This window comes from Piliocolobus tephrosceles, chromosome 8, assembly GCF_002776525.5.
Source record: "Piliocolobus tephrosceles isolate RC106 chromosome 8, ASM277652v3, whole genome shotgun sequence".
Lineage (NCBI taxonomy): Eukaryota > Metazoa > Chordata > Mammalia > Primates > Cercopithecidae > Piliocolobus > Piliocolobus tephrosceles.
The window spans coordinates 8,749,137-8,773,450 of NC_045441.1; the positions used below are offsets into that span (position 1 = coordinate 8,749,137).

Here is a 24,314-nt window from a genome sequence, read left to right on the forward strand (position 1 = left end):
GACAGAGTCTCGCTCAGTCGCCCAGGCTGGAATGCAGTGGGTGATCTTGGCTCACTGCAAGCTCTACCTCCTGGGTTTACGCCATTCTCCTGCCTCAGCCTCCCGAGTAGCTGGGACTACAGGCGCCCACCGCCACGCCCGGCTAATTTTTTTGCATTTTTAGTAGAGATGGGGTTTCACCGTGTTAGCCAGGATGGTCTCGATCTCCTGACCTTGTGATCCGCCCGCCTCGGCCTCCCAAAGTGCTGGGATTACAGGCGTGAGCCACTGCGCCCGGCCTGTACAGTAACTCTTAACATCATGTAGAGGGATTCCTCACATTTTATTTATTGTTTCAGAATTGTTTTAGTTCTTCTTGTTCATTTTTCTTTTCTTTTTTTTTTAAGACAAGGTCTCCCTCTGTCACCCAGGCTGGAGTGCAGTGGTGCGATCTTGGCTCACTACAGCCTCTGCCTCCTGGGTTCAAGTGATTCTCCTGCCTCAGTCTCCCAAGTAGCTGGGATTACAGGCGTGTGGCACCACGCCCAGCTAATTTTGGGTACTTTTAGTAGAGATGGGGTTTCGCCATGTTGGCCAGGCTGGTCTCGAACTCCTGACCACAGGTGATCCGCCTGCCTCGGCCTCCCAAAGTACGGGGACTACAGACATGAGCCACCATGCCTGGCCCCTTTTCCTTTCCATGCAAATTCAGAACAAGCTTGTCAATGTCTACAAACAAACCTGCTGAGATTTTGATAAGTATTGAATTAAACCTACAGGTCCGTTTAGGGAAAATCTGTATCTTTACTACGCTGAGTCTTTCAAAACATGAACATAGTATCCCTCTCCATTTCTTTAGGTTTTCTTTTATTCCTTTCATCAACATTTTGTAATTACTAGCATAGAGATCCTGTACATGTTTTGTTAGATTCACACCTGAAGTATTTCATTTTCACTGACATGTAAACAATTTTTTTTACTGTATTTTCAGATAGTCATTGTTATTGCGTAGAAATAACAATGCGTGGAAAAAAAAATTGCATGATTGATTTTTGCATGTTGATCTTGTGTTCTACACCCTTGCTGAACTCACCTTTTAGCTCTAGAAGTCTTTTTGCATATTCCTAGAGAGGTTCTACATTGACCTTTATGTCACCTGAAAATAGAGGCCCTTCTATTTCTTCCTGTCCAATCTGTATGCCTTTAATTTTTTCTTGTCTATTGCACTGAAACATCCAATATGATGTTGAATAAGAATGGCGAGAGTGGATATTTCGTATTGTTTCTGATCTTGGAGAAAAGCATTCATTTTTTCACCATTAAGTGTGATTAAGCTGAGGGGTTTTTTTGTATATTTTTTTTCCTTGTTTTCCAGAATATCAAATTGAGGGTATTTCTCTTTCTTCCTAGTTTGCCGAGTTTTATCATAAATAAGCATTGAAATTCTCCATTTTAAAATACAGTTTGGGAAGATGGAAGAATATTTCAAGTTATTGGACTGATAGGCCTGTCCCAAGTTGGGAAATAGCATTATTTTCCTTATTTTTCCTCTAATCCTGGGAGGGGAAATAAAAGAAAGGGACTTTTCATGTAATTGCATTGTTTCTTCAAAGTACATTCTTAGTCTTTTACTTATTACCAATTTTTTTTCAAAAGTCACTAAGTCAAACCACTCCTCTGTCAAGTTTCTCATGCTATAGATGTATTAAAGACAGAGCTGCTCTGAGGCAACGTGCAATCTGCCAACCTGCCTCTCTGTCACCAATCCCTTTCTGCTTTGCACAACCCTGGAGGAGATGCTAGGTCTTGTTCCCATCTATTCTACTGGAAGAACTGGTTCTCTTCCATGTGGAAACCATGCATTTAAGAGGAGACTGGGATATAGTGACTAGAAACCACACCACTTGCCTCAATTCCACCATCCCCCTTCCATATGCTTACAGGAGGCTACACATTCAAGATAAATCTTTATTGAGCATCTAGTATAGGGCCTGCCACCCAGTAGACAGTTACTAAGTATTTGTTAAATTCATGATGTCTGTTTAACACATTTTCTACAACCATGGAGATCTCTAAAACTTATATAGGACAAAATGCTTCTGCTTTGAACTCTAGCCTTCAGGTCCAATGGGATTTATGAAAAGTGCCCTAAGTTTTGCTGAAGATGAAGAATGGAAGAGAATACGAACATTGCTATCTCCAGCTTTCACCAGTGTAAAATTCAAGGAAGTAAGAAAATAAGGTGACTTATAATTAGAAACTTAAAGGATGAATCTGGAGACAGGTAGTAAGTATCATCATAGTTCCTCTCTAATGGGTAGTCCACGGAGTTTGAGTTTTCTAAAAAGGGTCTTTTCAACTGGGCATGGTGGCTCATGCCTGTAATCCCAGCACTTTGGGAGGCCGAGGTGGGTGGATCACCTGAGGTCAGGAGATTGAGACCAGCCTGGCCAACATGGGGAAACCCTGTCTCTACTAAAAATACAAAAATTAGCCAGGCGTGGTGGCGGATGCCTGTAATCCCAGCTGCTCAGGAGGCTAAGGCAGAAGAATTGCTTGAACCTGGAGGCGGAGGTTGCAGTGAGCCAAGATCGCGCCATTGCACTCCAGCCTGAGCAACAAGAGCAAAACTCTGTCTCAAAAAAAATGGAGGGCGGGGGGCAGTGTTTTCTATTTATGTCCTAGAGGACATGGTCAGTCATTACAAAATATCATTGACTGTTCCATGCTGGGCAAAGCCAAGTCCTTCTGAGACTCGAGTCTGCATAGTTAACTCTGGGTGGTGTTGTGTTTTAGATGGTCCCCATCATTTCCCAGTGTGGAGATATGTTGGTGAGAAGCCTGAGGCAGGAAGCAGAGAACAGCAAGCCCACCAACTTGAAAGAGTAAGTAGCACAGTCTTGAGGTTCTGAGCTGTCATGAGCCCCTCCAGCTGACTGCAGTGGAGCTGATATTCCCACCGTTGGGTTACTCCAGTGGCCGGACAAAAGCAGGGCTGTGGTGTTGCAGCTCCAATAGGCCACCCAAGATGGTGTTGCTCACAAAAGAAAGCTAGGAAGCTGAGAGAAAAGGATCTTGTCCCCTGTGCACAGGAGCCAGGAATAACTTACCTGTCACATTGTCCCCTTGGATATTCCAAAAGAATAATACATTGTGTAGAAAGAAAAAATAAAAACCTGATTGTACTAAAGTTTTGAGCATAGACGTTATGGAGTGGTGGGAGGGGTACGTGTTTGAGCTGTTGGCTGGCAGTGACTGGGGCAGGAAAGTTACGATGAAGAAATTGGAATAACTTCAATCCCTTCATTATTTTGCTGAGGATACCACCAAAATGTGAACTATCAAACCTTCCCACCACTTCTAATTTTTCCAATCTTAAATTTTAAAAGACTCTGTAAAGGCTATAGGTAGGGTAATGCTATTATTGTTTATTGTCTGAACTGGAATATAATTTAAATTATGCTGGAACAACATGTGTAAACTCAGCCTGTCCTGGGCAGACTGGGGACACGTGGCCACTCGGCTATGGGATATCCCGATCAACTTTGGAGTGATCTATTATTCCTTTAATCAATATCACTGTTAGTTCTTACTTTTACAAAAACAATCTGCCCTCAGAGCAACGTCAGATCCCAGGAGCCAGGGAAGAGTAGGCGTTTCAGGAGCCTCATCAGGGAGTGTAGCGGAGACATGATGCTCATAGCAAGTCTGAACAGGGTGTGGCTGTTCTGTAAAGTGCTGAAGAGACATCAGCTCTGGGTGTAGACTCTGGGATCTGGCAATGTCAAATTTATTGATTGGCCGAGAAAGAGTTAATGATTTTATTCTTGTCCTGCAGAAGCACAGTGTTGACGCACCTTTTACCATCCACACTCAACACAGACAACTGTAATTGTCTGATTATTGGATCTGTGTCTCCCTATGACTGAGGTCCTTGAGCTCAGAGGTGGGTCTAACTCACCTCAGTGTCTCCATTACTCCCAGGACAGGGTCAGCTGCATCACTGGTACCCAATAAATGCCTCCTGAGTATGATGGGAGATGATGCAGCAGGCTGTTGTGAATGTGTGTGGGTTTTCACCTGTCTTGCTCTGACATAGCACTTCTTGCTGTGTGTATAGCAGAAGGAAGGTAAAGAGGTGCTGGTTTTAACTTTCCATGTCTTACTCTACTCAGTTTCTTTGGGGCCTACACCATGGATGTAATCACTGGCACATTGTTTGGAGTGAACTTGGATTCCCTCAACAACCCACAAGATCCCTTTCTGAAAAATATGAAGAAGCTTTTAAAATTGGATTTTTTGGATCCCTTTTTACTCTCAATATGTATGTGGACTTTTATGTTATTTCTCTCTCTCTCTCATCTAATTTTTAAAAACAGCTTTATTGAAAACAAAATTCACATACTATATAATTCACCTACTTAAAATGTATAATTCAATGGTTTTTGGTACATTCAAAGATATGCACAAACATCACCATTGTTAACTTCTGAATATTGTTATAAACTTCTGAACATTTTTTGTAAACTCAGAAGCTACACACCATTTAACCATCATCCCCTTCCAATCTTCCTCACTTTTTCTTTCTTTCTTTTTTTTTTTTTAAGACAGAGTCTTGCTCTGTCACCAGGCTGAAATGCAGTGGTGTGATCTGGACTCACTGAAACCTCCACCTCCCGGGTCCAAGTGATTCTCCTGCCTCAGCCTCCTGAGTAGCTGGGATTACAGGTGCATGCCACCACGCCCGGCTAATTTTCATATTTTTAGTAGAGACAGGGTTTTGCCATGCTGGTCAGGCTGGTCTCGAACTCCTAACCTCATGATCTGCCCACCTCAGCCTCCCAAAGTGCTGGAATTACAGGTGTGAGCCACTGCGCCTGGCCTTTTTTTTTTTTTTTTTTTTTTTTTAACGGAGTCTCGCTCTGTTGCTAGGCTGGAGTTCGTGGCATGATCTTGGCTCACTGCAACCTCCGCCTTCCAGGTTCAAGCAATTTTTGTGCCTCAGCCTCCCAAGTAGCTGGGACTACAGGCATGTGCCACCACATCAACTAATTTTTGTATTTTTAGTACAGACGGGGTTTCTCCATGTTGGCCAGGATGGTCTCTATCTCTTGACCTCGTGATCTGCCTGCTTCAGTCTCCCAAAGTGCTGGAATTACAGGCGTGAGCCACGGTGCCCTGCCTTCCTCACCTTTTTTATGTTGCCCAGCCTGGTCTTGAACTCCTGGCCTCAAGCCATCTTTCTGCCTTGGCCTCCCAAAGTTCTGGGATTACAGGAGTGAGCAACTGCACGCAGCCCCAAAAACCCCCTCAGCTTTAAGCAACCACTAATCTACTTTCTGTCTCTAGATTTGCCTTATCTAGGACATATATAAATTGATTCATATAATATGTGGTCTTTGTGACTGACTTCTTTCATTTAGCATTACATTTTCAAAGTTAATTCATGTTGAAACATGGATCAGTGCTTCATTTCTTTTTATGACCGAATAATATTCCATTGTATAGATATGCTGCATTTTGCTCATCCGTTCATAGTTGGCGGACATTTGCATTGTTTCTACCTTTCAACTATTGTGCATAGTGCTGCTGTGAATAATTGTTTACAAATTTATATTTGAATACTTGATTTTTCTTCTTTTAGGTATATATTCAGCAGTGGAATTGGTGGGTTTTATAGCAGTAATTCTATGTTTCACTTGTTAAGGAGTTTCTAAACTGTTTCCCAAAACAGCTGCACCATTTTACCAGGAATGTATAAGCATTCTAATTTCTCTACATTCTTGCCAACACTTGGTTTTCTCGTTTCTTTTAATTATAGACACCCTACTACATGTGAACTGGTCTCATTGTGATTTTGATTTACTTTTCTCTAATGGCTAATGAAATTGAGCAACATTGGCCATCTTTATGTCTTATTTAGATAAATGTCTGTTCAAGTCTTTTGCCCATATACAGCTGAATTCTTTTTGTTAATTTGTAAGAGTTCTTTACATATTCTACATACAACTTCCTTCTCAGGCATATATTTGCAAAATTGTTCTCCCATTCTATACGTGTCTTTTTAGTTTCTTGGTATTGTTCTTTGAACTTTATCTTCTTTAAACTGTATCTTCTTTGAACTTTTGAAATTTTGATGATGCATGATTTGTGTATTTTTCTTTTATTGCTTATCCTGTAAGTATCAAATCTAAGAATCTATTGCCAATTGTGAGGTCATGGAAGATTTGGTTTTCTTTTAAGGGTTGTATAGTTTTAGCTCTTCTGTTTAGGTCTTCAATGCATTCTGAGTTTCATTTTATATGCAGTGTGACGTGAGGGCCCAGCTTTATTCTTACACTTGGCTATCCCGTTGTCCCAACACCATTTGTTGAAAAGACGATTTTGTCCCCATTCAATGATCATGACACCTTCCTCAAAATTCAGTGAACCAGAGACGTGTGGATTTATCTTGGACTGTAAATTCTATTCTGTTGAACTATACTTCTATCTTTATGCCAGTATCACATTGTCCTGATTATTAGAGCTTTGTGGTAAGTTTTGAAATTGGGAAGTATGAGTCCTGCAACTTGATTCTTTTTCAACATTGTTCTGGCTACTCCGCATCCCTTACAATTCCAAATCAATTTTAAAATCAACTTGTCAGTTTCTACACAGAATCTAGCTAAGATTCTGATAATACATTAAATCTGCAGAACTATTTGAGAAGTATTGCCATTTTGAACTTTTAAGTTTTCTAATCTGTGAACATGGGGTGGTGGTTCCTTTTATTCAGATACTCTTTCATTTATTTATTTATTTATTTATTTTTTTGAGAAGGAGTCTCGCTCTGTCACCCAGGCTGGAGTACAGTGGTGCGATCTCAGCTCACTGCAAGCTCTGCCTCCCGGGTTCACGCCATTCTCCTGCCCCAGCCTCCTGAGTAGCTGGGTCTACAGGTGCCTGCCACCATGCCCGGCTAATTTTTTGTAGTTTTAGTAGAGATGGGTTTCACCATGTTAGCCAGGATGGTCTCGATCTCCTGACCTCATGATCCACCCGCCTCGGCCTCCCAAAGTGCTGGGATTACAGGCGTGAGCCACCACGCCCAGTCTCTTTCATTTATTTCAACAGTGTTTTGTATTTTTCAGAGTCTAGATTTTGCACTTTTGTTAATGTTATTCCTAATAAGTGTATCACTAATATTTTGATGCTATGGTAAATATAATTTTTTAATTCCACTTTTGGATTGTATATTGTAATGTACAGAAATAGTTTATTTCTGTATACTGACCTTGTATCTTCAAATATTTCTGAACACATTTATTGGTTTTAATAGGTAAATGGAAGTGCTGAGAGAGGTATCCTTGTCTCATTCACTATCTTAGGGGGAAAGGTATTAAGTATGGTTAGCTATGGGTTTCATAGATGCCCTTTATCAGGTGGAAGAATTCTCTTCTGTTTTTAGTTGTTGAGTGTTTTTATCACAAACGGCTTTTGGATTTTTGTCAAATGCTTTTACCGAACATACTGAGACAACTGTGTGTTTTCATTGAATTCACATGGTGTATTACACAATCTTGTTTCCCTGGGGTAAACCCCTCTTGGCTATGGTATATGATTATTTTTATATGTTGCTAGATTGATCCAGTTTGCTAGTATTTTGTTAAGGATTTGTGCATTTATATTTACAAGATCTGTTAGTCTGTACTTTCTTTATCCTGTGATATATTTGTCCAGTTTTAATATGATGGTAATACTGGCCTTATAGAATGAATTTGGAAATGTTTGCTCATTTCCTAGTTTTTGAAAGTGTTTGTAGAATGGGTATTAATTCTCCTTTAAATATTAGGTAGAATTCATTATTGGAACTATCTGGCCTGGCCTTTTCTTTGTGGGTAGTTTTGATTACTGATTCAATCCCTTTACAAGTTATAGATCTATTGTCTGTTTCTTTCCAACTCAGTTTCTGTAGTGTGTGTCTTTCCAAGAATTTGTCCATTTTACCTGTTATCTAATTTATGTAATTGTTCTAATAATAGAATTGCTAAGAGAAAATCTTTGTACTACTTTTTATTTTTCTTAAATGTCAACAGTAATTATTTCCCCTCTTTTACTTCTGAGACTAGTAAACTGAATCATCTCTTTTTATTTCTTCATCAGTGTAGCTAAAGATTTGCCAATTCTGATTATATTTTCTCTTTTGTGGTAACATTTGAGCTTTTTTTTGAGATGGAGTTTTGCTCTTGTTGCTCAGGCTGGAGTGCAATGGCACAATCTTGGCTCACTGCAACCTCCACCTCCTGGGGTCAAGCGATTCTCCTGCCTCAGCCTCCCGAGTAACTGGGACTACAGGCATGCACTACTATGCCCAGCTACTTTTTGTATTTTTAGTAAAGACAGGGTTTTTACTGTTGGTCAAGATGGTCTCAAATTCCTGACCTCAGGTGATCCAACTGCCTTGGCCTCCCAAAGTGCTAGGATTATAGGCATGAGCCACCACACCCGGCCTTGAGCTTTATTTTTGAAGCTAATTTTTTATTCTTAACCTTTGTGGATATATAGTTGGTGTATATATTTATGGGGTACATGAGATGATTTCGATACAGACATGAAATGTGAAATAAGAGCATTATGAAGAATGGGGAATCCATCCCCTCAAGCATTTATCCATTGAATTGCAAACATTCCAGTTGCACTCTAAGTGATTTTAAAATGTACAGTTATTATTGACTATAGTCACTCTGTTGTGCTATCAAATCATAGGTCTTATTCATTCTTTCTAACTATTTTTTGTAGCCTTTTATTATCCTTACCTCCCCCGCCCCCACTACCCTTCCCAGACTCTGGTCACCATCCTTCTACTCTCTACGTCCAAGAGTTTTGAGTTTTGATTTTCTTTTTTTTTGAGACGGAGTCTCAAAAAAATTGCATGATCTAGGCTCACTGCAACCTCTGCCTCCTGGGTTTAAGCAATCCTCCTGCCTCATCCTCCTGAGTAGCTGGGATTATGGGTGTCCACCACCCCGCCCAGCTAATTTTTGCATTTTTAGTAGGGACGGAGTTTCGCCATGTTGGCTAGGCTGGTCTAACTCCTCACCTCAGGTGATCTGCCCACCTCGGCCTCCCGAAGTGCTAGGATTACAGGCTTGAGCCACCATGCCCGGCTGATGATATTTTCACGGAACCAATTTTTGGTTTCATTGTTTTTCTTTATTGCTTTTAAATCTCTATTTCATTAGGTTACACTTCAGTTTTTATTAATTTCCCCCTTTCTGCTGGCTTTAGTTTTAGTTTACTCTTCATTTTTCAGTGTGTTATGGTATACATTTAGGTTATTGATTTGAGATTATCTGACATTCACAGCTATACATTTCCCTCTGAACATGCTTTGGCTACATCCCATACGCTTTGGCATATCATGGCTTCATTTTTCTTCATCTCAAAACAATTTCTAATTGTCCTTTTGCTTTCTACTTCAACTCATTGGTTACTTAAAAGTATATTGTTTAATTTCCACATATGTGTGAGTTTTCCAATTCTCTTTTCTCTCTCTCTTTTTTTTTTTTTCTTTTTTTTTTGAGAGAGAGAGTTTCATTCTGCCACTCAGGCTAGAGTACAGTGGTGCAATCTCAGCTCACTGCAACTTCCGCCTCCCCGGTTCAAGCGAGTCTCATGCCTGAGTCCCGAGTAGCTGGGACTACAGGCACATGCCACCACACCCGGCTAATTTTTGTATCATTAGTAGAGATGGGGTTTCACCATGTTGGTCAGGCTGGTCTCGAACTCCTGACCTCAAGCAATCTGCCTGCCTCAGCCTCCCAAAGGGCAATTCTCTTTCTCTTGTTGATTTCTAGTTTCATTCCATGGTAGTTGAAGGACATTTGCCATATTGTTTCTATCCTGACTACTATTTCATGGAAAAACATGATTAATTAAAGCAGCAGGCTATGATCTGGGCTATCCAAAGAGACTCTAGTCCAGTAGATAAAGGCTAAGAAGTCAGGGAATTTAATTCTGTTCCTTTGGTCACTCTGAAGATGCAGAAGGGACCACTGATCTCACTGCTATAGTGGAGGCCGCCATGTGTGGATCTGCTCTTGCTCAGCCATTGGCCTGGAAGAGGGGCAAAGGTCATACAGGAAAAGGATCCTGGTTGAGAACCCTGAAGTCTATAGGTAGAGAAAATTGTAATTGCTGTAGGTAAATTTCACATTTTTCACGATGATTTATTTTTTTCTTTTTCTTTTTAATTTTCCTATAGCACTCTTCCCATTTCTTACCCCAGTTTTTGAAGTCCTAAATATCGGTTTGTTTCCAAAAGATGTTACCCATTTTTTAAAAAATTCCATTGAAAGGATGAAAGAAAGTCGCCTCAAAGATAAACAAAAGGTAAAATCTGGTGGTGGTGACATGAGAATGTACACTTTTTTATTATGTTTTTGGGCTGTTTACGTATGATCTGTGCACTTATCTGTGTTTTTTAAAGGCAGATAGAGAAGTTTAGAGCAAGAGGGTTTTTACATTTTGCTGGGAGTAAAGAAGGTGACGCTTGGGGAAGAAAGAGAATGAGTGAAACAGCATTTGGAATTTAATAATAGGCAAGACTTTAGTATATTATGGCATAAATAATGTAGAGATAGAAGCTTTACCACTTCTCTTCCTTTCAGTAAATTGTCAATAAATTTGACTGTATAAAATTGCCAATAAATCTGACTGGATAAAAATGACTGCATAAAATTATTTTACAGGTATTACAATTTCCTCAGTTCTTAGATTAGTAAGGAATCATTTCAAGTCCAAGCCTGCTATTTTTACACTTTCTTCAGCAGAAGTCCCTACCAGGCTAACTGCTGAAGTAAGTGTATGCTAAATTTCAGTCCTGTCATAGCCTGGACTGGGCAGGGGTCTTCTCTGGGCATTGTGGGTGCAAAATGACTGACCCAACTTTGCCTTCATGAGCCCTGGAGACCAGCCCGATGATGATGCCTCAAAGTCAGGAATGCAGGACTGGGTCCCCTAGGTGACAGTGAACATTGTATAGAGTTCTAGGAGTGGGGAGTATTTGAAGATGCATTCAAAACAGCTCCCCTGGGATTATCCTGAGATTAATCTATTTGTCCATTGGTTAAGAATAAAGGCAGGAGAACAAATAGGATTGAAATTCAGGACTTCTTCCTGTTCAAGAAATTATGACTAGAGAATGAGCTGACAACTCTTTGGCCAGGAAGCTGTGTCCAAAGGTCAGAGAAGCTGGGGATCAGGGAGAGCAAAGACAAAAAAGCAGATAGACATGACAAATGGATTTCTCTCGAGGAAACATCCTGCTCTCCAAGGTTTTAGATGAGTGATTTTATTCTAAACATTGGTGACTCAGGCAACACCCATTACACTTCTGAACTTAAAGGCAGCATATTCTCAGGAGGGGTGCTTAGGACTGGACTCCTGATTCACTTCTGACGTCACAAGTGACTTTCTGTCATTAAAATTTCTCTTTTTGCTTCCAGCACCGAGTAGATTTCTTTCAACAGATGATTGACTCCCAGAATTCCAAAGAAACAAAGTCCCATAAAGGTAACCAAGGACTGTATCTGGGGGCTATTGATGGGGACAGTTGGAGAGAAGGCACTGTTCTGAAAATGTGCAGAAAGTTTTCCAGGAAAATGAGAATTTCTTCAACATTCCAGAAAGGCACACATTTGGATGTTATAAACAATAGCTGGAGGCACTTTCTAGAAGCACACAGGCATAGCCACATCCCAGGCTTGAAGGGCAACCCTGAACGGATCACCCGCATCAGATCAAATGCCAGATCTCAGCCTCCTCCAGATCCACTTACTCAGAACCTCTGCTTGGAAACACACATCTAACATCCAATCAGGAGACACACTGTCCAAATAAGGGTGATTTTAACTGGAAACACTTGGTGAAAGTATGTTCACCAGGTTAATCTACTGACGGGTTTTATTTTTCCCCTATGTAATGAAAAGTAACTGTGAGAAAACATCTAAGACTGTGTAGTGCCCTTTTCCTCTTCAATTTTTCACCTACTAGTTTCACCACCCATGGACGGTTTTGACTGAAACCATCATTACTATGATGGTTGCAAAATAATGACCATGATCGATTTCAAGCCACCAAGGTTTGACAACCATATGACATAATTGTGAATATTAACAATTAATTCTAAAGAGCAAGAAATGAAGGCGGGGCATGGTGACTTACGTCTGTAATCTCAGCACTTTGGGAGGCTGAGGCAGGTGGATCACCTGAGGTCAGGAGTTCAAGACCAGCCTGGCCAACAAGGCAAAACTTTGTCTCTACTAAAAATACAAAAACTAGCTAGGTGTGGTGGCACACACCTGTAATCCCAGCAACTTGGGAGGCTGAGGTGGGAGAATCGCTTGAACCAGGGAAGTGGAGGTTGCAGTGAGCTGAGATCACACCACTGCACTCCAGCCTGGGCAACAGAGTGAGACTCTGTCTCAAAAATAATACTAAATAAATAAAATAAATAAAAATAAAGAGCAGAAAATAGTTAACTCAAGCACACCATTGTAAATATATCTATGTCTTCATCTACTTGTCTATCTATATGTCATGTATCATCTGTCCATCTGTCCCAACACAAAAGGGAAACAGTCTATCATTTCATTGCTTGATACAGACATCACTAGATACATGTGGCTATCGAGTACTGAACATGTAGCTGCTGCCACTGAAGAACAATTTTTAAATATATCTAATTTTAATTAATTAAATTTAAGTAGCCACCTGAGGCTAGTGCCTATCCTACTGGGTAGCAGATCTACACTTTGAGATTATGATTTCATTTCAATTCCGTGTCTTGGGGTTCATGCCAACTGAGTAAGATAATCGGAAAGTTGAATTTACCCACAATATCATCACGAAAATTATCACCAGTAAATCACAACTCTGTAGACCTTTCTCACACTCATCTTGTATTGTTTTCAGTTATGAAATACATGGTTGGAGTGGGCACTGTATTTATTTTAGTACCCTAGGTCTCTAAAGGTCTTAATCCAGTCCTGATCAAACAGACCAATGGCTGACTGTGCTAAGCTTTTCTCAAAAGAAATATCAAGAGGGACGCCAACCTGCAGTCACAAATGCTGTTCAGTGAACATGAAGTGGAGCAGAGAGAATCGGGCCAGGATGGAATGGGCACTATGAATTCCACTCACTGGACCCTACTGTTTTTATATTTCATGTTGGCCAATGCCTATCTATAAATGCATTCTTCCTGCTGTGTTATTATTATTATTATTATTTGAGATGGAGTCTCACTTTGTGGCCCGGGCTGGAGTGAAGTGGCCTGATCTTGGCTCACTGCAACCTCTGCCTCCCGGGTTCAAGCAATTCTCCTGCCTCAGCCTCCCGGGTAGCTGGAACTACAGGTGCCCACCACCACATCCAGTTGTGGGTTTTTTTTTGTATTTTTAGTAGAGGTGGGGTTTCACCATGTTGGCCAGGTCTCAAACTCCTGACCTCAAATGATCCTCCTGTCTCAGCCTCCCAAAGTGCTGGGATTAAAGGCTTGCGCCACTGTACCCAGCCTCCTGCTGTTTTATTAAAACCATTCACTGGACTACAGTCAATCACCTCACTTCTAGATTTTTGTCTTTGTAGCTTTGGTATATCCAGAGATCATCCATTTTTAAGACTAGTGCCCTAGGAACTCTATTACTTGATGTCACTCAAAGGTGTAATCCATGCTTCTCAAGCCACGCTGGGTACACAAATTACCACACCTCATGAAAGTTCAGATTTTGATTCTGCAGTTTGAGGGTAGGGTTTGAGATTTTGCATTTCTAATAAGCTCCCAGATGCTGCTGGTGCTGCTGGTCCGTGGACCACACTTTGAGTGGCAAGAGGTGATCCGTAGCCCAGTCTTCTTCCCTTGGGTTCCCTCAAACATGCTTAGAGAAAAGATCCTTTTTATTTCCCTAAAATCAAACCTTAGCATTGTAAACTCTCTCATTGTTTGTCAAGCTATACTGTAGCTAGAGTAATTTAAACCTTCCCTGGGGAGAATGTTACTCCATGTTTACTTACAGATAAAGTACTTTTATGATTATCCAAGGGATATCCCCATAACACTGAGTATGTTAGACAGAAATGCTGTCTCTGAAAGTTACCCAGCTGTGCAACTGTTGGGGACGATATCATGAGGAGTGGATGGCCCATAATCACGTAGACCCTGGAAAAAACTGGATTAAAATGATTTTGCCTTGTTCTAGCTCTGTAGGATACACATCAGAGTGAAACCACCCCCAGTGTGACTGAATTGCTTTTCTATTGCTGCCCCTAGAGATTTGGGAGCTTCACTGGGATTTCGCTTCCTCTAAACTGTGATGATCTACATTGGCTGCTTTTCCTAAAATGTCTTTCCTCTCCTTTCAGCTCTGTCTGATCTGGAGCTTGTGGCCCAGTCAATTATCATTATTTTTGCTGCCTATGACACAACTAGCACCACTCTCCCCTTCATTATGTATGAACTGGCCACTCACCCTGATGTCCAGCAGAAACTACAGGAGGAGATTGACGCAGTTTTGCCCAATAAGGTGAGTGGACGATCCCTGGAGAAGGAGGGAAGAAGTGAAGCCTCAGCAAAATCCCTCCTCACCATTTGCCAGGAGAATTTTTTCAAGAAGTGTAAGCATCAGTCCTTTCATACACACTACACATAAAGGCTCTAAAGAGGAAGAACAAAGGGAGAAACATAAGTAGTGGATGCTTCTTGCAGAAGTGTAAGATCTTTGTAAAACAGTGCTGATCCTGCTGCATACATTATCTGTCACCAACATAACACCAAGTAAAAAATATCCAGAAACCTCAATGGCATCTAAAAACAACGATTCATTGCTCACAAGTCTGGATAGTGAGTTCTGCTGATATTGGCTGGACTCACTCTGTTCTAGCTGTTGGTCTGATGGAGCCTGGCCCTGGGTGCGCTGGGCAGGCTGATTCAGCTCGGCCTCACACCTCTCTCATGCTCCAGTCAAGTAGCTAATGGTGAAGAAGCCAAGCTAGGAACCAGGGTGCCTGACACCTGGGCCAAACACTTACCCTCTACAATATTACCTTCCAAATATAACACCAAAGGCTAGTCATGTATTACCCACACTGTTTTCAGAATTCTGCCAGAATTGGAATTCTTTGTGGTGTAATGAGACCCGGCCTTGGGGCTGGCCCTGGTTTGGCAGTGAGGTGAACACAAAGGAATGTTCTTCTTTGCTCACAGTCCAGGCCTAAAGGAACAAGTGGGAGACTGTTTGAGAAAGAGAGGATGGGGCTGCATGGAGGATTCCTATCCTGTTTATAACTCTCAATAGTATTGAAATTGTGTGCCCTCTCCAGTTATAAAGTTCTTTTGTCGGCCGGGTGCAGTGGTTCACGCCTGTAATCCCAGCACTTTGGGAGACCAAGGCGGGCAGGTCACAAGGTCAGGAGATCAAGACCATCCTGGCTAACACAGTGAAACCCCATCTCTACTAAAAAAGACGAAAAAATTAGCCAGGTGTGGTGGCGGGCGCCTGTAGTCCCAGCTACGTGGGAGGCTGAGGCAGGAGAATGGTATGAACCCAGGAGGCGGAGCTTGCAGTGAGCTGAGATTGCACCACTGCACTCCAGCTTGAGCAACAGAGCGAGACTCTGTCTCAAAAAAAAAAAGAGTTCTTTTGTCATATTTGGGTTACAAAGGAACTAGTTTATTCCCAAACTATTTATAAAGTTTTTATATAACACAGCGTTACTCTCCACATTTTTTTTTTTTTTTTTTTGGGATGGAGTCTTGCTTCGTCACCCAGGGTGTAGAGCAGTATGGTGATCTCGGCTCACTGCAACCTTCGCCTCCAGGGTTCAAGTGATTCTCGTGCCTCAGCCACTCGAGTAACTGGGATTACAGGCGTGTGCTACTATGCCCGGCTAATTTTTATATTTTTAGTAGACACAGGGTTTCGCCATGTTGGCCAGGCTGGTCTCAAACTCCTGACCTCAAGTGATCCACCCACCATGCCTCCCAAAGTGTTGGAATTACAGGCATGAGTCACTATGCCCAGTCTAAACAGGACTTTTCCATTTTAAATGATTGTATGAAATAGAGGATTTGCTTTTTTACATTTTCTCTTTCCTTGGTAGAGATGCATAGCCTCTCTTTGGAAAGGTGACACTGGCTTTGGCATATTTTAGGTGATTCAAATGGCCATCGTCTAATAGTCATGCTTGTTCACTCGAGAAAGAAAACACATGAAATGGTAACGTCAAGGATTTCAGTCTCTGTGTCGGGGATAGTGCCAAATTCATAACTCCTCCACACATCTCAATGGGCCATTGAGCACATTGCTGGGTATAGACAGTTATTAAAATAATTTATACATGCAACCATCTTTTACCAGTACGAGTTATTCTCTAGAGCTCCTAACACTTCAATAGTACTGCATGGACTAAGTTGAAAGTTAATTCCAAATCTCAATTTATCCAAATCTGTTTCTCTCTTCCCAGGCACCTGTCACCTACGATGCCCTGGTACAGATGGAGTACCTTGACATAGTGGTGAATGAAACTCTCAGATTATTCCCAGTTGTTAGTAGAGTTACAAGGGTCTGCAAAAAAGATATTGAAATCAATGGGGTGTTCATTCCCAAAGGGTTAGCAGTGATGGTTCCAATCTACGCTCTTCACCATGACCCAAAGTACTGGACAGAGCCTGAGAAGTTCTGCCCTGAAAGGTACAAGGCCCCTGGGAAGGGAGCCCTCCCTCAGCCAGCCTGGTGCAAGTATATTCTGCTTCTCTCGATGCACATAGCAATCATTTGAATATGTGCTTTTTTATTTTGGAAGTTTTTTATTACAAAATGATAACTGTCAAACTTTACAAACCATAGATTAGGAAACACCTTATAACAACCCTCATTAACTATGTAATGCATGTCTTATAGGCATTTTTCTATGCATACAGACATTTTTAAAAACTAGTCCACTATCACATTTTATTTGAGTTTGAACTTCTGCTTACTTCATTTCAAAGTAAACCATAACTATCTTATGTTACTACATATTTATGTATGCATAAGCTGTAATTCATTTGACCATAACGTTATTTTGAGTATATAAGCTTGTTATTCATTTCAGTTTTTCTTTGCTGTGCCCTTTAGCTCTCTGAATTTAGCACTATGTTTAGGACATGTTTCCACATTCCTTTTTTTTCAACATTGCTTGCTGTTTTGCGTAATGTAATTGTAAAAGCGCAGGCTGAGGTCCTGAGACATCCTCATCCCTGGTGGTTTAAGCCACTTCATTGAGGACAGAGGGAAGCAGAGGTTCCCCTGGTCCTGTCTGTGTCTGCAGTCCTGTGCCGGCTCCCTTATACTCTCAGTTGTTGGTGACTCTTCCAAAGCAAAGTCACCTGCTTTCTAGACTTCTCAGAAGTTCCTCCTTGGAAGTGTTGGGCATGATCTTCCGGGAATTCAGAGCCACGGTCAGGCTTTGGGCACAGTTTGTAGTCTGGAAATAGTTGATATTTTCCCATATTGGAAAGGAAAATTTGGAATGAACTTTGTAGGGCACTGGTTGGTGAGGCCTGGGATCTAGACTTTTATTGGCCCCTAACTATAAACTTCCCAAAGGCAGGAACCTTGTCTTGTTAGGCGTGCTGTCCCTACTGCTGGCACAGACTCTGTACATAATACTTGTTGGAAGAGCAAATCAGAATTGACCAAGTTCTCTGTTTTCTGGAGCAGAGGACTGTGTTTCCTCCATCTCGGCGCTTCCGCCTCCTGTGGCTGCACCAACACAAAATCAGAGACCACTCATTGCACTTCTCTTTGCATCATTCAGTCACCAAACAGATAGTAAGTGGTTACCGTGTGTCAGGAACTGGACCAGGCAGTGAGAAATCCATATACTAAAAAAAAAGTCACAACAGTGTGAAGAATGTTTGACATACACATAACTATCATCTATAGACACCAAGCTATAGAATAGTATTAATGCATCCCCATGTGTCCATCACCTGTCTCAACAGTCAATACTGCATGTCAGCTGCCCTGTCCACACACCATCACAATCCTCTCTGTGACTACAATGCTATCTTGAAGCAATAACCTGTAAATATTTCAGAATTTTCTCTAAAATATAAGTACTCTTTTAAAAACACATAACCACAAGAGCATTATCACTTTCCTCCATCAAAATTTTTTCACAATATAATCAAATATTGAGAAATAAAATTTGAATAAACATGGGTTTAACCTTCAAAAAATGTATACCCGGCCAGGTGCAGTGGCTAACACCTGTAATCCCAGCACTTTGGGAGGCTGAGGCAGGCCTCGCCTCCCAAAAGCCACCATGCCCGGCCTAATGTGTAGTTTTAATCGTTTTTATGTTTCATTAACTTGTTTTTATCTACTACTGTGAAACTAGGTTCAGTAAGAAGAACAAGGACAACATAGATCCTTACAGATACATACCTTTTGGAGCTGGGCCCCGAAACTGCATTGGCATGAGGTTTGCTCTCACAAACATAAAGCTAGCTGTCATTAAAGCACTGCAGAACTTCTCCTTCGAACCTTGTGAAGAAACTCAGGTCAGTAAACTTTCTTGTAAATAATGTTTATTGGGAGGTTTTTAAACTGAGGAGTCTATGTATTTTTTAAAATTATTGTTCACCTTTTAATAATTTGCTCTGTGGGACAAAGAATCTAATTGGAGCTATCTATAATCCTTAAAGATGAATCTCTTCTGGAGTTCAAAATCTGTGACTTTATAAAGACAGAACTATAAAGATCATCTAATGTCAATATCCATTAGCATGGTATAATTATGTTCAGTCTCTGTGAACTTGAGCAAATTTTAAATTCAGTTGCATGTCAACTGTAAAGATAAGGAAGTGTTTTGCACAATCATGAAGTGCAATGATTACTTTGTCAGGACTTTTGAATGGTGCTTTCCTCCACTGGAACTTGCAGAAGCCTTCTCATGACAGTGTTTCTCAACCACTAACTGTACATTGGAATCACTGGGGAGCTTCAAAAATTCATGTTGCCTGGATCATCTCACAAATTCTAAACAAATTTGCCCAGAGTTGTGGCTTTAAAAGCTCTCCCATTGGTTCTCACTTGAAGCCAATGTTGAGAATCACTAATTTAACGCATTTCTGCCAGATAGAAAAGATGCTCATAGTCCAAGGCCATTGTGACCATTTGACCTTATCTTCCAGGAGTACTGCTTCCCTGCTTCATACAAGCTGTGAATCTTTTCACCCCAATAATAGCTCTATGAATGTTCTTCTTTTTCTTCTCATTTTGTTCTTATCCTACAAGTCCTACATCAATTCCCCAAGCCACTCTAAGAAACCTTCCCCATCGAGTACAGGGCCAATTATCCTTCTGCTTTGTTACTGTTTATTGCAAGCTGTTATCACCTAATTTTATACTTTTCATTAAACCAATCAGTTTTATTCTGTAAGTATTTTCTCTATTCTAAGAATTTCTCCTCTCTGCCCCATTTATGTTGTTTTGTTTTAATTCTTTCATAAAAGTCCAATAGTGTCTTGCAGGGAACAACATCCATTGCAGGCATTCTATACGTGTTTAAGGAGTGATTTGCAGTTGATTTGGAGTTCTTGGATACAAGTTTTAAGCTATTTAATTTTTAAATTTAACATGCGACATTTGTGCCTGAAAAACTTAATGAATACTTGTCATTGATTTATATCAAGCAAGGCCCTATAAGTCTTATTTCTAAGACTTGTGCATTTACTATGCAACTCCTATTCTAAAGTAGGCTTTGTGCATGGGAAAGAAGAAGAATAGATAGTGTTTCAATCTTATTTGTGGCTTTAGGGAAGCTGTATATCCATCCTCTAAGTGTGTACAGACAGAGGCTCAGCTCTGAATAAAAGCAGGTCTCTGGCACACGTGGGATGTGGTGATACTCCTTGGCAAGTTCCCAAGCATCTACTAGCTGGCACTTTTCAATTTCCATGATAATTTCCCTGCCCTTCACTTAACTGAGATCAGAACATTTCTCTGCTGGCTGCTCCCCTGACACTGAAGAAGTGACTTGGTGAGAATGAGTGCTCAAAGTATTAGTCAAAACACTATAGGCCTTGAGAAGCTTCCCATTTGCATTTCCTTTGGAAATCAAGAGAAGATGTAAAAAGCAAAAGCATAATGCTTCTTGAAGGTCTCTTCCCATCATTACACTGGAAGGGTTCAGTTGGAAGAAGTTAATGAATTCTTTATAAGTTGAAGACTGTCCATTTAACTGAAATATATAACACCTACTGAGGATTATCTTGCAAGTTTCATCATACACAAAATTGACTTTATATGACTTTTCTAAAAGTTTAACATAATGCCTAATAATCTGGATTTGATTTTTTAAAATATCTCTTTGCTTAAAATTTAAATAAAAAGGAACAGAAGCCAGCATAAACAATCTCAAGCCTGGCACAGAATAGATACTCAATAAACATTTTGTTAAATGATGAATGGTAAATGCTTTCACTATCCAGTCTTCACAGAGCTCACTGAACAAGTACAAAGAAACCAACATGTATGGTGCTGAAAGTAGTTTTTTAAAATCATTGCAAAGCATTACCCTTGATGTCATCTTTTTTACTTTGCTTCTATCTTTTCTTCATTTGCTTCATTGTTTCCCAATATTCTTGTTTAACTTTTGCAGATCCCACTGAAATTAAACAATCTACCAATTCTTCAACCAGAAAAACCTATTGTTTTAAAAGTGCACTTAAGAGATGGGATTACAAGTGGACCCTGACTTTCCCTAAGGACTTCCACTTTGTTCAAGAAAGCTGCATCCGAGAACACCAGACCCTTCAAATTGTTTTGTGAATAAAACTCAGAAATGAAGATGAGCTTAACCTAATATACTGGGTGAATAATTAGAAATTATCTACACTCATTGAGCTCTCATTGTCTGTGTAGAGTATTACACATTGCATACTATGAAGGAGGTGACAAATCAGTGCCAAATAAGTACAGTCACCTTCTCTAGTTCTCATAAGACTATCTCCTCACCACCTACAGTTAGTACCCTCAGGTCCTCCTGCGCTCTGATCAATAAACTTTTCTCTACAAGTTTACCAACAATTTTTAATGAAAAGGAAAATTGTAGTTGCGATTATTGTAGTGACATTTATATTACATGTTCTATTTGTGATATTCTATAATAAGTATTATATTGAGAAAGTCAATAAACACCTCTTTACAAAACTGTTATCTGATGTCTTCCTGCATATTAAGGATGAATCTACAGAATTAGATCAATGAGATCAACAACTAAATATTTTTGGTCTTATTAATCGCTGATTCTATGGGCCCTTTTACAGAACTCTAGCTTGATTATTAATCTAGGTGTGAGTTAAACCACTGTGACATTGCCTATTGTTTAGAAAACATTTGTAGTTTCATTTGGCCTCTTTTGAAGCACATATTTTGGTAACATTCAACTTTGGAACTTATTTTTACATTATTAGTTTTGATTTAATGTTATATATCATCTCAACTGATAGTACTGGAAGGCAGGGAACACGTTTTCCTATACTTGTTCTATTTCACCTTTTACTCTCAAATGTTTTAACATAATGAACACTGAATAAGATGTGATTTATTAGTCAATTGATTGAGCAGCAAAGCTAAAGGCATTCATCAGTTTCAGCCTGTATCAGAGGCTGCACAGAATTCTTCCTTTTCCTTTTCTGCTTCATCCCAAAGAAATAGGGCTATATATTCCCAAATTTTCAAAATAATGTTGATATTTTGACCTCCTCCCATGGCTCATGAATGCTCTCAATGACATCTAGAGTAGTAAATCCTTACCAGAAGGCTTTCAATTGACTTTGCCCAGATCCATCAGAGGAATCACTATCTATAGTGGCTATAGCCTTGTGAAATGTATTTCTTTTTTTTTTTTTTTTTTTTTTTTTTTTTTTGAGACGGAGTCTCGCTCTGTCTCCCAGGCTGGAGTGCAGTGGCGCGATCTCGGCTCACTGCAAGCTCCGCCTCCCGGGTTCCCGCCATTCTCCTGCCTCAGCCTCCTGAGTAGCTGGGACTACAGGCGCCTGCCACCGCGCCAGGCTAATTTTTTGTAATTTTAGTAGAGACGGGGTTTCACCGTGGTCTTGATCTCCTGACGTTGTGATCCGCCCACCTCCGCCTCCCAAAGTGCTGGGATTACAGGCGTGAGCCACCCCGCCCAGCCGAAATGTATTTCTTAAATAATAAGACTTGAAAGTTAAAATTACTCTTTTATCCACAGCTGTAGAATGGATGTTTTGTTAGTAGGCATTAAAGCAACAATAATCTTTTTGTCATCTTCATCAGAGCTCTTGAGTGACTAAAAGTATTATCAATGAGCAGTGATATTTTGTTTTGTTTGTTTCTATTTTATTTTATTTTAGGTTTCAGGATACACGTGCAGAACATGCAGGTTGGTTATATAGGTAAAGGGGTGCCATGGTTTGCTGCACCTATCAACCTACCACCTAGATATTAAGTCCCCACATGCATTAGCTGTTGGTCCTGATGCTTTACCTCCCCCACCCCCGCCCAACAGGCCCCAGTGTGTTGTTCCCTGTGTTCGTCTGTTCTCATTGTTCAGTTCACACTAATGAGTGAGAACTTGTGGTGTTTGGTGTTCTGTTCCCGTGTTAGTTTGCTAAGGATAACAGCTTCCAGCTTCATCCATATCCCTGCAAAGGACATGATCTCATTCCTTTTTATGGCTGCATAGTATTCCATTGTGTATATGTACCACATTTTCTTTACTCTGCCTATCATTGGTGGGCATTTTGGCTGATTCCAAATCTTTGCTATTGCGAATAGTGCTGCAATAAACAGGCTAAGTCTACCTGAAGTCAATTATTGTCTAATTTTATCTGTGTTGCAGACATTTTTAAAATCATCTCAAGAAGCTAGACCAGCACTATTTGCTTGGGAGTTGTACTTATGTAAAGAAATTTGGTAACAGATACAAGGTTTAAAAAGAAAAAACAAAGTAAAATTAATAGTAATATGATAACTCTAGTTTGCTAAATCTTATGAGCCGTGAACCTAGGCTTAAAGGCAAGTAATTAAATAAACCAAATGACCATAGGAAATTAGTTGAGACAGGTTATAACCATGTGACCAGTTTTTCTTATTTTGTGTATATGGGTCTCCACTTTTCCAGAGTGAGGACTAAGCCTTGATTTTTTCATCTTGCCCAAATTCCTATCTAAGGGGTCTAGGGAGTCATGCCCTACAAACCATAAATTCTCATCAGATGGGTTTTATTTAACCCTATATATCGTGACTTACTTTCCAACCTGACTTTGGTATAACATTACGTGACAAAGAAGAAACTCAAAATATTTTACCCCAAAACATGTTTCTTTGCCATATCTTGAAATGGTCCTGCAAAGCTGTCCTTTGTGGGGGAAAATTTGCATCTGTAAAGAATCTCTTTTCATATGTAGCTAGATCTTTTTCTTCCAGGCTCCCAATCCTGAAGAGATGAAGTAAGAGGCTAACACCTTTTAAAGGTCTGAATGGGAAATATTTGTCATCTGTTGTCTCTAAGGGCAGCCACTATAAGACTTCAAAAGAACCCTGGTCTCCACAACCTTTTTTTTTTTTTTTTTTTTTAATCTTAACCTGAACATTTCCTTTCTATCCATCCCAGGTCTTTAAACAAACTCAACTAATTGTCAGTCAGAAAATGTTTAAATTTACCTATTGCCTGGAAGCGCACACACCCTCAACATCCCACGTTGAGTTGTCCCACCTTTCTGAACCAAACCATTGTATTTCTGAAATGTATTTGATCGACGTCTCATGCCTCTCTAAAATGTATAAAACCAACATACACCCCTATCACCTTGGGCATATGTTCTCAGGACTTCCTGAGGGCTATGTCACAGGACATGCTCACTAATATTTGGCTTAGAATAAATCTCTTCAAATATTTTACAGAGTTTGATTCTTTTCATCAACAAAAGAAAATTACCCTAATATAGGCCGGGCGCGGTGGCTCAAGCCTGTAATCCCAGCACTTTGGGAGGCCGAGACGGGTGGATCACGAGGTCAGGAGATCGAGACCATCCTGGCTAACACGGTGAAACCCCGTCTCTACTAAAAAATACAAAAAACTAGCCGGGCGAGGTGGCGGCGCCTATAGTCCCAGCTACTCGGGAGGCTGAGGCAGAAGAATGGCGTAAACCCGGGAGGCGGAGCTTGCAGTGAGCTGAGATCCGGCCACTGCACTCCAGCCTGGGCGACAGAGTGAGACTCTGTCTCAAAAAAAAAAAAAAAATTCTAAAAAAAGAAAAT

General features: G+C 40.4%; 1 protein-coding gene across 4 annotated transcripts in view; it reads left to right on the plus strand.

Moving 5' to 3' along the window:
• Positions 1–20,866, plus strand: part of LOC111530151 (cytochrome P450 3A43) — a 39,381-nt gene extending 18,515 nt beyond the window's left edge. Inside the window, exons 5-13 of one of the 4 annotated variants that reach the window (XM_023197209.1) lie at positions 2,095–2,208; positions 2,776–2,864; positions 4,155–4,303; positions 10,223–10,350; positions 11,466–11,532; positions 14,383–14,543; positions 16,483–16,709; positions 18,403–18,565; positions 20,668–20,866. In XM_023197209.1, the coding sequence (XP_023052977.1) occupies positions 2,095–2,208; positions 2,776–2,864; positions 4,155–4,303; positions 10,223–10,350; positions 11,466–11,532; positions 14,383–14,543; positions 16,483–16,709; positions 18,403–18,565; positions 20,668–20,763 (1,194 nt within the window). In that variant the 3' untranslated portion in view covers positions 20,764–20,866. The remainder of the gene's footprint in view (positions 1–2,094; positions 2,209–2,775; positions 2,865–4,154; positions 4,304–10,222; positions 10,351–11,465; positions 11,533–14,382; positions 14,544–16,482; positions 16,710–18,402; positions 18,566–20,667) is intronic. The other 3 variants (XM_023197210.1, XM_023197211.2, XM_023197212.2) reach the window with 3 other exon arrangements.
• Positions 20,867–24,314: the final 3,448 nt, after the last annotated feature.